Source organism: Papaver somniferum, chromosome 4, assembly GCF_003573695.1.
Source record: "Papaver somniferum cultivar HN1 chromosome 4, ASM357369v1, whole genome shotgun sequence".
Taxonomy (NCBI): Eukaryota; Viridiplantae; Streptophyta; class Magnoliopsida; order Ranunculales; family Papaveraceae; genus Papaver; species Papaver somniferum.
In genome coordinates this window covers 38,745,401-38,758,767 of record NC_039361.1, presented here as the reverse complement: position 1 = coordinate 38,758,767, position 13,367 = coordinate 38,745,401, and the positions used below count along the sequence as shown (strand labels likewise).

The following is a 13,367-nucleotide window of genomic DNA, read 5'->3' as shown; positions in this document are numbered from 1 at the left end:
CTCTTAATTTACTCTATTTTCGTTCAGCTACTTTATTCGATATGTTCAGTTGCTATTGTTATTTCCTTACGTCATGTTCATGCCATATTTGTTAGTCAGCATTTTTTTTCCATTTTTGATGAAAAAGGGTTCTAAAAATTGTTGTTTGACTTTCAGTTGACCGTCAAAAAATTATCAAACCAGATGTTTTACTTTTTGAAGCATTCAAACCAGATGATGGTTGGAAACAAAAATGTTTTCTTAAGAAAACAACACTATTTGTCCTTGTTGGGATTAGAACATTTCTTAGAATGTTACTGGTAGAATACTTCCCCAACACTTCATCAAATATGCACAAGATTTGATCCATAGTTGTGCCAGGTCGTGTAATTTTAGCGTGTTGTGGGATAATGCAAGTCATGTTTCCATTCATTGCGGGATAAAGTTTGAAAAAACAACTTAAATAGTTATTAATTAGATTTTATTACAGTCTGAATGAAAAAAGGTTACAATTTGAATTAGAGGTGAATAAGAAAACTGATGTTCATCAAACCTAAACATTAATACCTGTAATAAAAGAGTAGAACGGTTTCACCATATATCAGAACACTATATAAGTACTTTCCAGTTGTGCACAATAGTATAACAATACCAGCAAGAAAGATAAATAGTAAAAATGAAGAGTTCGAGCTTTGAAGAGATGTTGGCTAACAAGGTAAAACAGTTTTCCATTTTGGTACTACTCATTGTCGCACCAGCAGTTACAATGGGCACAGCTGAATTCCAACCTCTAGCTCCCACCCAACTGGATACTGTTCGGATCCTTGGGCTGTTTCCACCACTATTACCAAACAATCCTGAAATCGAGAAGTGTTGGTCAACTCTTGTTGATATCGAAGGTTGCAGCGCTGAGATTTTGAATTTCCTTTTTACATTTCAGCTTCGACTAGGACCAGCTTGTTGCAAAGCTATCATTGGCCTCAGCGAAACTTGCTTGCCAGCCGTTTTCGCATGGGGTTCGGGGTGGGGAAGAGGAATATCTTTCAACCCTGCTTACCCAAATGTAGTCAAAGGCTATTGTGCGTCCATAACTGGAGGGAAAATGTCGCTACCAGTTCATATGTCTCCACCGCCACTGGTTCATCTAGAATCACCCAGTCCTGCATCAGTTGAACCACCAACCACCTCTGTCGCATCAGCTGTTACAATGGGCACAACTGAATTCCAACCTCTAGCTCCCACCCAACTAGATACCATTCGGATCCCTGGGTTGTTTCCACCACTACTACCAGGTCCATACAGTCCTGAAATCGAGAAGTGTTGGTCAACTCTTGTTGATATCGAAGGTTGCAATGCTGAGATCTTGAATTTTCTGTTTACATTTCAGCTCCGACTAGGTCCAGCATGTTGCAAAGCTATCATTGACCTTAGTGAAACTTGCTTGCCGGCCGTTTTCTCATCGGTTTCGGGGTGGGGAATAGGAATACCTTTCAACCCTGCTTACCCAAATGTAATCAAAAGCTATTGTGCATCCATAACTGGAGTAAAACAGTCGCCACCATCCCCTTTTGCAGTTCATATGTCTCCACCGCCGCCACCATCGCCACAGGCTCATCGAGGAGCACCCAAAGCTGCGCCAGTTGAACCAAGTCCTTAACTGAAACTTTATTTAGTCGATATGCAGAGGAAGTGATGTTCCTCTTTCACAAACAAATAATTGCTTGGCACTTTTTAAGTTGGATATTTTATGTAGACGACTATTGCCTTGTGCGTCAATGAAAAATATTTATAAGGTCTATCTGATTGAATCCTTACTCTATTTAGCTTCTTTACAAATGAACAAATAATATAATACATTATACGAATGAATGTTTTCCTGTAATAGCAAAAATGTTCAACATACAGTATTCGATCAACATTTTCACTCCGTAGACATTTTAATAGATTGCAAACTAACGTGTTTATCGATTGGCAAATCACTTGTTTTCCCACTACGCTTTTGCGCTGTATTTTTGTTGGACTTGGAGGTTGGCGTTCAAAATTATCTAAGAATATATGTCCATTCCATTTCCCCATAACACAGTTATGCTAGCAGAATTGACTAGGAAACTGCATTTACTTATTTCTTGATAATAGTAATGCTCATTCAAATGATGCTGAATTATTCTAAATTCGTCCAGATTTTTTCACATTCTACTTTTGCTTCTGTCTTCAGATCCTTGCCATGTCTTCGGACACCAGTGTTTTATCTTTATTAAGCAGCTGGTGCAGGAAGGTTTGGAGTATCGCAACAAGTTATGCCTGTCGAAGCGACAGATCCTCTGGATCCAGAGTTCTACTGTCTCCTGAGAATTTATCTTTATCATCAACTGCAGCATCTGCTGTCGCGAACCATATGGATGTCTTAATAGATATTTTAAAGCATTTACCAGTGAGATCTCTAGTAAGATTCAAGATAGTTTCAAAAGAATGGCTCTGTCTCATATCTGGTCCCTATTTTGCTCATATTCAGAATCCCCGTCTAAATCCTTCCCCTGTAATGTCCTACACAAAATTATCTTATGGAATTCCCCCCCTTTATGACGGTGGAACTGTGAATGGTAGTATCTGCTTGAAAGCACAACTTTCTTGAACAGTATCCGTCCTGATATAAAGATCATTACAAGCTTGCCATGGTCTTCTTCTTTGTCAAACTGGCTCCTTACCAATTTGTTTCTCCAATCTGATTAATCTCAACTACCATATCTATAATCCGTGCACAGAGTTGGCATTTCCTCAGAATTCAAGTCATCCTCCACTTTTTTGCCAGGCACAGAGTTGTTTGAGGACAATTGAGCTTGTGGTGTGGACACCATTCTGCTTCTTTGCTCCCACTTGACGAGTATAAGCTGCACTTCTGCAAAATCCATCCAAATTCTTGTCCATTAGAACCATTTTTAGAAAACAAACTGTTACAAATACAGTTCAATGAGAAGAAGACTAGCTTGGCTACACGACAGGGTCCAATGTTGTATATAGTAAACGACACACATAGAAAAGTGGGACAAGTGTATGCCATGCACCTCTGGGGGATATATATATGCAGAGTTCTACTCTATCTGATGATCACAACCCAGCAAGGGCTACAGCCCTTCCAATGCCCAAGAATGATTTGTCATCAAAAGGAACAGCTTAATTCGTCTAGCTAAGAATATATTGAACAGGATTTGATTCAGCATTCAAATGTGAGTATATATTGGATATATTTGGTACTGGAGAACTTATTACTGGGTGTGTAAAGCAAGCTACATACCTTTTGTACCGTGGATCTGTAGGATCCAACGCAAAAAGAGAAGATTTAAACAGATTTTGAAATCGAGGATCAGCATAGTCAGCCGCGGGTATTTTGTCTTCAGATGGATCTTCCTTTTTCCACTTTTTCCCTTTAGCTTTGTTACATTTAATATTATATCCCTTTAAACCATTGTTTGCCTCCTGGTCATCAGCAAGAAGTAATTCCAGTTCTGCTTTGCTGGCTTCATGTTCCTTTTCTGTATCCTCAAGCTGTTTTTCCTTGCGATTACTTTTACCCCCCTTACTGAATTTAATTGAAGATTCGTCAATGAAAAAGTCATCCTGTTCAGCTTCATCTCGACCACTGCCACTACTCTCATCCTCTGACGAGTGCTTAGAAGCGTTCTTTCTTGCCTTCTTTTTCTCACTCTTCTTTCTAAGATATTGATTCCACGCTGTTTTGGAGTCCTTGTCCTTTTTCTTCTCAAGAATGCGCTTACTTAAGTCTTCTAATCCAGTACTGAAAGTAACCTCCATATCCTTGTTCCCATCCTCATCATCATCTCCTCCATCTGAACCCTCATCACCCCTCTCAAAGAGAACCCGATACTTCTCTGCTTTAGTAAGCTTTTCTTTGGATTGGTCATCCTGAGCGTCGATCTCATCTTCATCATCATCATCATCGCTTACATCAGAAGCTAAATACGCATTCATCTCCGATTCAGCAAGCTATAAAAGTGATATCACTTGTCAGCATAGCTTTAGAAATAAATTTATAGCTAATGCTAGGGAAATTTTAAAATGGGACTTCAGTTAAGCATCTCAATCTTGTCCCGTGCAGAATTTAAACTTTCAGATTATCATGAAATGACTAGTCCCTACATAATTATACATGGACCAGAAACCCACAAGGCGACCTTAATCATTAAATTACACAAACTAGTTTATACCTCGAATCCCTTGTAAAATTCAAAGTTACTGAACCAAACCAAATCACTTCAGTAACAGGACCATAACAATATTCACCAACCTGGTCAGCATTGAAAGTTCATTTCAGGGCCTTAATACGTTGTGGCTCATCTTCGTCCCACGTAAGTTCAAGGTTGCTATGCTGCAGTGCACGAGTTTGAAAATCTATACCTTCATAGTCTGTAGGTGCCTGAAGTGAAAAACAAGAAGTGAGCATTAATACTCTACAGTGAAATGACCAACACATCAACTGAAAAGTTATCTAGTCATAGAAGTGAAACACCGTAATAGCAGAATATTTCAGAAGCATGTACATGTAACACTGTTCCGCTTCATAAGTTGGTCCAAAGAAAATGTCAAAGAATAGTACCTCTGTGGTGATGTCCCTGGGGGGATGCTTAAATTCCATAGAATCAAGTATAAACCGCAGATCCAACACATTTGATGTTCTTTCGAATCCAATACCATCACAACCGCATATACCTGAAATTAAACATACACAATAACTTAATCAATGATATATCGAACTTGTTCAAATGATTGTAGAAAGCATATAAAGATATCCAGAAATACAATGCAGTAAGGCCAAAGAAAGCTCGTTAAGAAGCTAGAAGCATTATGATGTGCCTACTAGTAGAAGTAGTATCAACACCAAGAATGCAGAACAGAAACTAACTTTACCATCATCATAGTGATTGGCTTTTCCAAATTAAGAAACAGCTACGGTTATAATATTAACTCCAGGATATATACAAAAACAAAACTGAAAGTAATAACATAGAAATAGGCGCCTTTTGCAGTTATGAGATTACCTGAGGCGACTTTTCTCATAAGCACGCAACTTTTCTTCGTCAATTTCATGATCATCATCATCGTCGTCATCGTCACTCTTCACTTTGCCAATGGGACCCTTCATTGCTTCCTCTTCCATACGCTTAAGCCCAAACTCAGATGGATACACAGCAATAGACACAATTTTCCCACTTTTAGGAAGAAAGGAACTCATCACTACAAATAGATCAGCAGCCTATACAACATCACAACATTCAGATATGGAACTAAACTAAAGTATTAAAAATCGTGCGACAAATAGAAACACAACATATCTCAAAAATCATGGTTAAGTAATGGCAGTTTTGAATTCTGACCATGACCATACGTAACATGTATCCTCTGGAAGTTCTGTAATCTTTGTGTTCCTCAACCATAAATGATATCTGAATCGACCTTTCATTTAAGAAAAGTTCCCCACATGAAAAGCAAGTGGAAAACTGATAATATAATATTGGATACAAAACTAAGAAGTTAAGAATTGCCATTAATTTACTCAGTCAGTTTCATCATCTGCAGACAAATATTCATCAACAGATTTATTTCGGTTTTTCAATATCTTGCCACCAAAAGATTTGATAGGTTTTTTTAATGGCTTTCGCACTTTCTCTGCCTGTTGCAACTCCAACCCCTTCTCTGACAGTTTCCGTTTTCTCTTCATGGATGCAGTAGTTGCACCTGTATCATCTGCAATTAAATTACCTAATGCTGCAATAAACAAACTGTAGATTACAATGTGTTTCTACCCACAAAATGATAATATCTAGATAAGTTGTAAGTTAGCTACCGTCTACTGGACTTGAATCAAGCTTTACTCCATGCCCATCCTGACCAGCCTCATTAGAGAGTGGAGAACCAGAGTGATCGCTATCGATCATTTTCGATGAACTCCGAACATACTTGTCTTGAAGATCAAGAACGTCAGGAGAAGGCACTGCTGGTAAGAAACACAGCTCTTCCTGTGACATATCTGAATCACTTAAAGCTGACTCCTTCTCCACGGTCAGGATATCAACGTCTTCATCTTCGTTCACACCTGAATGTTTCACCTACATCACCACTTTTCATAATCAAACAACGAACAAAAAATAAGAAAGAATAAGCCCAAATCTATAGTTTGAGCTGGCCAAAATCAATATTTATAACTTTTCAGTTTCAGGCATCAAATCAAATTCATCTTCCCGCTCAACATATTCTTCATTTTCCTCTAACTCTTTGAAGTCGGGAGCAAATGCGCTCCAGTTCTCAGTATAGTCTTTCGCCCAAATATAGACCAACCCAGATATAGAAACTGAGACCACAATGGAGTTTACTGGATGCCATGCTAGATCTGTCAATGCTTCTTTAGGACCTTCTAAAATCTTCACAAGATGTCCAGCCCTATCCCAGATATATATCTTATGCTCTCCTTTATTACCAGAAGCCCCAACTACCCACTCACCATCGCCACTGAAACAAGGTGCTTTCCAATGTATCCTATTTATTGAATCTTGAAACTCCCGAGAAAGTGCTAGGCATTTAGATCCCACTGCCTTCAATTTCTCAACACCCTGAAGATCATCGAAGCTAGTACGTAATTCGTCAAGGGCTTTAACTCCATCTTTTTGAGAAAGATGATTCTCATAAACCCGAATGGTGCGATCGTTTGAGTTTGTAAGAAGATACAGCCCATTCCTACTAAATGAAATACTCTTGATAACAGCAGCACCTGAATTGACGACAACTCCGTATAATTCAACTTTCTGGTAATCAATAATTAGTATTTCACCTTTGGAGTTCCCTACAAAAATTAGATCTCCGTACTTGTTAAAGCAAGCAGATGTTGGGGTTAAAGGAGCAGATCCATCTGAAAACTTGTTGCGGGAGGAAACAGCACCACTATCCAAATCAGATAGTGACACTGGTAGCACTTTAGTGTTTCCAGTGTTTAGTTCAACAAGGAGTGGAGCAGAAGAGAGAGGGCATGCAAGGCAGACGGATGGTGTGTGAGATCCAGGATGCAGACAAGCCTGAAGTGTAGTCTGCTGCAGAGTTATGCGCGTTACTTTCTCTCCATTGACAACATTCCAAAGTGTTAAGGATTTGTCAATGGCTGCTACAAGTATGTGATGACCATACTTTGACCAACAAACGCTTGTGACAGGAGTTTTACACTCTGAGTCTTTAAGTTCCTTGGCTATTCCCCTTGTCTCAAAATCCCAAATAATGCAGCTTCCATCTGAGCACCCAGCTGAAGAAACAACAAGAAAACATCTACTAGTCAAAAAAGGTAGAGAACGACAACAACATGAATACAGAGAAGTGATTACGCTGACTGCAGTATAATAGTTACAGACTGATAAGCAGTCAATGTTTACCTCTTTTACTACCACTAGGCTGGTGGGAGAGATGAAGCTTACAGCTCAGGACCATCCGAAACTGCTGGCTATCATTTTTCAATCTATCCAACATCCAAATTCATGTATTCAATTTCCTATCAGTTCTAATTTAATCTCTAATATGATCCTCCCTTCATGTAGATATATGCATAAATCTCCCCTTTAAGGTCATAAACAAATGAGGCTTATTTTTAATTAGGAACTAGCACTCCTCTATGTTAATCTAAGGTGAACAGAAACCAACATAAAATCTTCCGAACGATCAATAAAGCACCATAGAAACATAATTTGGCATCCTACAGATTTAACACTCCCCACATATATCATATATGCATAAATATATGGATGCTCAAGGCCATTTGGAACTGCTGGCTCTCTTATTTGAATTTATCCAACATCCATATTCATGTATTGAGTTTCCTACCAGTTCTAAATTAATCCCTCATATATCATATATGCATAGATCTCCCCTTTGAACTGATAAGGCTTCACAACTAACAATCCTTAATATTAATCTAAGATGAACAGAACCCAACACAAATCTTCCGAAAGATCAATAAAGCATCCTATGAAACATAATCTGGCATCCTTTAAGTTTAACAGGTGCAAACACATGCATAATTTCTACGTACTTTACAGAGAAAATAACAGACAACATCGCCTGACATCACCGAGATCTAGGTTACACATTGCACATTGCACTCCCAACAGAACAATTCTAGGTTTTAAAGTTTACAATAAGAGTAGACTTAAAAAATGAACTATATATAATCTCTTACCAGCGAGAAGAGTTCCCCTACGGTTGAATGCAATACATTTCATAACCCCATGTTCCAAAAACTCCTCAATGACTTCAGGAAAATCTCCCTGCAAAGGATCTTCACAAACCCCCACACAAAAACAAATCATGCAAATTAGTAATCAATTTGAAAAGCATAAGTAAGAGAAACTGTCAAATATTGATAGAAATTACCGATTATTGAAACATTCATGATTATCTGAGCTGAATAGGGCTGTCAACGGTACTTATCGGAACGGATAGTGGCTATCCCGTATCTGTTCCGTTAAGCGTAACGGATATTCGATAATATCCTATAGTTATCCGTTTCCGATAATAAAATCAAAAGTAACTAAAAAAAACTAATTTTTGTAACAGTTGAATCAAGACTTTTAAGTACTGCAGTCTGCAGATCTTTTTCTTACAAAAAGAAATGAAAAGAACAAGTGAAAAAACAGATTAGTTGTTCTGTTGTTCATACAGAAGAAAAACAAGGAAATACAAAAAGTTGAAATTCCTTGTCCTTGGTCAGTTGATCTTATCACACATCTATGATTTCCCCCAATTCTTTTCTTCTATTTCTATTACGTGTTCTATCTTCTATCCCCTCCTAATATAAACATACCTGCATACGATGATATAAGTTAGTTTGTAGTAAACAAAAGACATATAACAAGGTGTAGTCTACACTTTTAACAAGGGATGCAGTAAAATTTGCAAAAGCAGTTTTAAACTTTAAAAATAGGAAGAAGACATTAAAGATTATATAGCAAAACTTTTGCGCAGACTACATTTCCACACTTTTCTGAATTATGCACTCAACATTTCCATCTCCTTCACAAATACAAAGGAAAGATCAAACTGCACTTGGATTTTCTAGAAACATTTACATTTTGCAACAGAACAAAATGAACAACGTCCAAAAAGTATTCATCATCAGTCTAAAGACAACATGCAAAACATCACTTTCCTAATCTAGTAAACACAATGCCGTAAGAGATTTCAACTGAGTGGAGAATATTCAAAGAAGATTAAGTGTAATGTTTCAGGTTTTTTTGTCTTCTATAGATAAGAGAATACTCTATTGAACAGTAGAAAATGCAATGGATTGAACAAAAGGAAGTCAATTATGACTTAAAGAGTTATGCTTCAACTATAACATGTATAAGTTCTCAGAGCATATAGATTTGTGAGGTGAAGTAAACGAGTGTTTCTCATTTGTCAGTTAAATTCTTCATTATCATTACAAAGTATGACAAACATTGTTCCAGTAAAGCTTAAGGAGGATGAAACTTTCAAAAACCATTTGAATCCATTCCAGTGACTACTCATCTATATGAGTAGGTGGATGAAACAACATTCCTATTGAATGCGTGATAGTTGATTTATTACCTGTTCTTAGTCTTATGTTCATTCAATGCCACATCTGATGATGCGTAAAATATTTAGAAGTGTAATTGGCTTCACAACTGCTCGAGATATTTGGTGCATTTGAAGAAAAGAAAATTTCTCAAAAGTTTTCTGCAAATAAATCTCTCCTTCAACGACTCAACAAAGAAAAATTAACAAGTATGATCGATGAAATCAAAAGATAGAATGTGCATGCAAGTTTACTGAATCCAGTACACACATGACATATTCATTGTTGAAAAGAGAAAAATCATCTTTTGAACCTAAACAAATGGGCTTACCAACACATATGTATTAGGGATGAAAAAAAAAATACCTTAAACCAAACTCTTAGATTGAAGCAGTGGATCTTGATTTCTTGTTTTGCCTCAATTGAACTTCTAAACCCTAACTATCAATTTTATTTTCAATCACCATCATCTATTCCCAGAACCCAAAAATAATTCCAAATGCCCTTCCTCCTCTTCTTTCTCTAATTTAGTTCAAAACATAGATTGATATAATCCTCAAATCACCAAACCCAATCCTTAATTTCTTCTTGTTTATCACTAATTCCTCGTCTTCCAGACTTCCACCGAAACTTTACTCTTCCCTCGTTTTGAGTTCAGAGCAGTTATGCTATTGCCTAGACTCTCTAGTCTAGAGCCTCTCACATTGATAAGGCCCAAAATTTTAAAAAATATTTTATTTTATTTTTTCTCATTTTGTGAAGCATTGGAATGCCGCTTGTCGTGTAAATACAACCCAACTACATATAGCTAAATACAACCCTAACTAAACGAAGGCTATTATATTGGGACGTCACACTTCAAAGAGGGATTTTAATAGAGGGGCGTCACCTAATAAGATAAAAATGAGTCATTCATAAGTAATATCAAAAATCTTTTATCTCAAATAATTTTGTAATGACTAAACTACCCATATTTCATTAATGATAATAATTATTTAATTAGGTTAACAAAATTCATTTTAATTAGATTATTGATTCAGAGATTAGATTACTTGTCTTGAATTACTTTAAATTGCGATTTCTTTTACGGCTAGGAACCAAAGCAATTTTCCAGACGTAGATGTATTTTGTTGTCATATATAGGGCTGCACAAGACCCGCCCACGATACCCAAACCTACCAGTACCCGTTAAATCCGTGGGTTTTTAATCCATACCCGCCCGTTATGGGTGCGGGGTTGGTTATGAAAAAAAAAACCCGCTGTTTGTGGGTGCGAGGTTGGTTTAAGCTAATACCCGCCCATACCCGCCCAAAAAACCCGCAGATTATATACCATTAGATAAAACTAATCCTAATCGTCCATTATGAAACCCTAATACTAGTAGATAGGATAACTGATAATCCTCATTCACTTTCTACACTCTTTTCTCTGTTCGGCCTCTCCTCTTCTTCCTCCTCAGTTCTTCTTCTTCACCTACGAACGACAATTACCAGAAATCTTCACCAGAAATCGACAACAACAACTTCGAATCTTCACTAGAAATCGACAACAATCGAAAAATCAACAGATTCAACACTAAATCTTCATCTGTGAACTTCCTAGATATGAATATTTTGGGGGTTTTGGTTTTTTTTTCTCACTTAATCAAGGAGAATAGAAGTTACTCTAAATACTTGAATATAAAGCGGGTTTAAACCCGTTTAAACCCATTCCCGCCCAACCCGTAGCGGGCGGGTAACAAAACCCGCCCGCTGTTTGTGGGTGCAGGGTTGGTTATGAAAAAAAAATCCACAGTCTGTGGGTGCGAGGTTGGTTTTAGCTTATACCCGCCATGTGCAGCCCTAATCATATACGGCTAGGAAAAGAAGAACTCCTAGCCGTAACTGATTTGAAAATTATTTACGGTTAAAACTTAGCCGGCAGAAGATTACATCTATCTTTTTCCTCTTTAGTTTATCTCCAACAATTGTTGTTATTGCTCTAACCCTGGACTGTATGTTTAGTTTCGACGAGAGAGAAGATTTTTAAGAAGCTAACTCGTGAAGTGTTGGTTTGGGTTGGTCGCTGTCATTACCATTGGTGACTGTTCATAATTGTGAATCGATGATGATTAATTTGGTGAAGATTTTTGAACTTTAATCACATCATATTGTGCAGTTGAAGATGATAGAAGACTTGGGGTGTATTAATGAAGTAGTAGAGGTGCTGCCATTATCGTGATGGTGATCGGCAGAAGAAAAGAAAAGTTATTGGTTGCTGCCATCCATGGTTTGGAAATGGAAGAAACTTCTCTTCCACCTGATCAAATTAGGAACGAAGAGGTAACTTGGGATATGGTTTTGTTTCTTATGATTATTATTGGATTGGTAGTTATAAAAAGTCAAAAAATTGACGTAGAGAGGGAAGAGATGAACACTGGTTACAATCTTTTTCTGAGTACTGCAACAAAAATGCGAAGATGATTCGAACAAGCGAAGATGATTCGAACGTCCCTATAGACATTTTGTTAGTGTCCACTGGACCTCCAATGGCTAGTGTCTTAACAAGTCCGTTACTGCAACAAAAAAAACCCAACTGTTAAGCCCCATTACGACTAACTAATAAACTTGCCCCAAAACGTAAAAGAAGCCTTGGAAAAATTTTGAAGATTCATGATGTTTTACTGCTAGAACTAACCCAACCGTAAAGTAGTTATGGTTGATTTTGTAAAGCCTCGACCTACACGTAAAAGAACTTGAAAATAAATCAGAGTTGCAGGATTATTTACGGTTAGGTTTTATCAATTTCGAACCCAGCCGTAACAGATTCAGGGGATGATGATTTAGGTTTTATCAATTTCGAACCCAGCCGTAATAGATTCAGGGGATTATGATTGGAGAATGTTGTAAATTATCTTTTGTATCATAAATTTTTTGAATTGTCAATTAATCAAAGATGATGAGATAATCAACTGAAAAAAAAATACGGTTGATGAAGAAGATGAAGTTTAGAAGAAGAAAAAGATGGAGCAAATTTTGAATTAGAATTAGGTTTTGATTTTAGTTTTTAGGTTTTGATTTTAGATGGAGGATAATTCAGACATTTGATATTGCTCCAAAGACACCCCATAACCAATATTTTAGTTAATAGGAATCCATGTGAAGCCCCTCTATTGGAAAGTGAAGCCCCAATAATAGGCTTCAACTAAATACAACTCACTTTTTGTGTAATGAGTTAAACGTAACCGTGATTATTTTTCACGATTATTTTATATAATCCCAAAATCATAATTTGGTATTTATGAGTCCATTGCGTTGCAACCTGCCAAACTTGTCGATGAGATGGTACCACATAGATCCATGGATTGAACCAATTTGCCTTCGCCCAAAAAACCCCGTTGCTTATACCCTACACTCGGGTGCTCTACTTTAACCTTGTCCAACAATTTCAGTACCAGAAGATTATAAGCTCTCTGAACCTGCATACACCTTGCCAAATGGGTTTGACCTCGATTTTTGCTTCGATTCATCTAAAGGTTTAGCCTCGATCTTCCTGGATCACTCACGAAATAATTATTATGATTAGGGTTTGAATCGTAGGTAATTTAAGGCTAGTTTGGTATTGTTGTGAGTTTTAGAAAAGTCTTTTCTGTTGTGCTGTGTTGTGGAAGTAAATCGCCATGACGTTTGGCAAACTATAATTTAAAAAGCACTGTGCAATTAACAAACTGTAAATTCTGTTTGGTAAACTGGTATTTTAAAGTGCCGGTGATGTAGTTAATGACGAAAATAAATATGTTTCAAAAAAAAATAGTTTTAAG

General features: G+C 37.1%; 2 protein-coding genes and 1 pseudogene across 3 annotated transcripts; 1 reads left to right on the top strand and 2 right to left on the bottom strand.

Moving 5' to 3' along the window:
• The first annotated feature begins 643 nt into the window (after positions 1-643).
• Positions 644-1,655, top strand: LOC113275181. The gene has a single exon (XM_026524628.1). The coding sequence runs from the start codon at positions 656-658 to the stop codon at positions 1,634-1,636; it is 981 nt and encodes a 326-aa protein (XP_026380413.1). The 5' UTR covers positions 644-655; the 3' UTR covers positions 1,637-1,655.
• Positions 1,656-1,781: 126 nt separating this feature from the next.
• On the bottom strand, positions 1,782-5,293 carry LOC113275180 (annotated as a pseudogene).
• A 142-nt stretch (positions 5,294-5,435) lies between these two features.
• LOC113275179 (protein RBL-like) lies at positions 5,436-10,261 on the bottom strand. Of its 2 annotated transcripts, XM_026524627.1 has the most exons (7): positions 9,935-10,261; positions 9,601-9,729; positions 8,404-8,833; positions 8,210-8,308; positions 6,198-7,282; positions 5,840-6,101; positions 5,436-5,760 (listed from the first exon to the last, which is right to left on the bottom strand). In XM_026524627.1, exons 3-7 carry the CDS (start codon positions 8,420-8,422, stop codon positions 5,549-5,551), a joined length of 1,677 nt encoding a protein of 558 aa, XP_026380412.1. In that variant the 5' UTR covers positions 8,423-8,833; positions 9,601-9,729; positions 9,935-10,261; the 3' UTR covers positions 5,436-5,548. The 2 variants fall into 2 exon arrangements, with proteins under 2 accessions (XP_026380412.1, XP_026380411.1); XM_026524626.1 differs by lacking the exon at positions 9,601-9,729.
• Between the last annotated feature and the right edge of the window lie 3,106 nt (positions 10,262-13,367).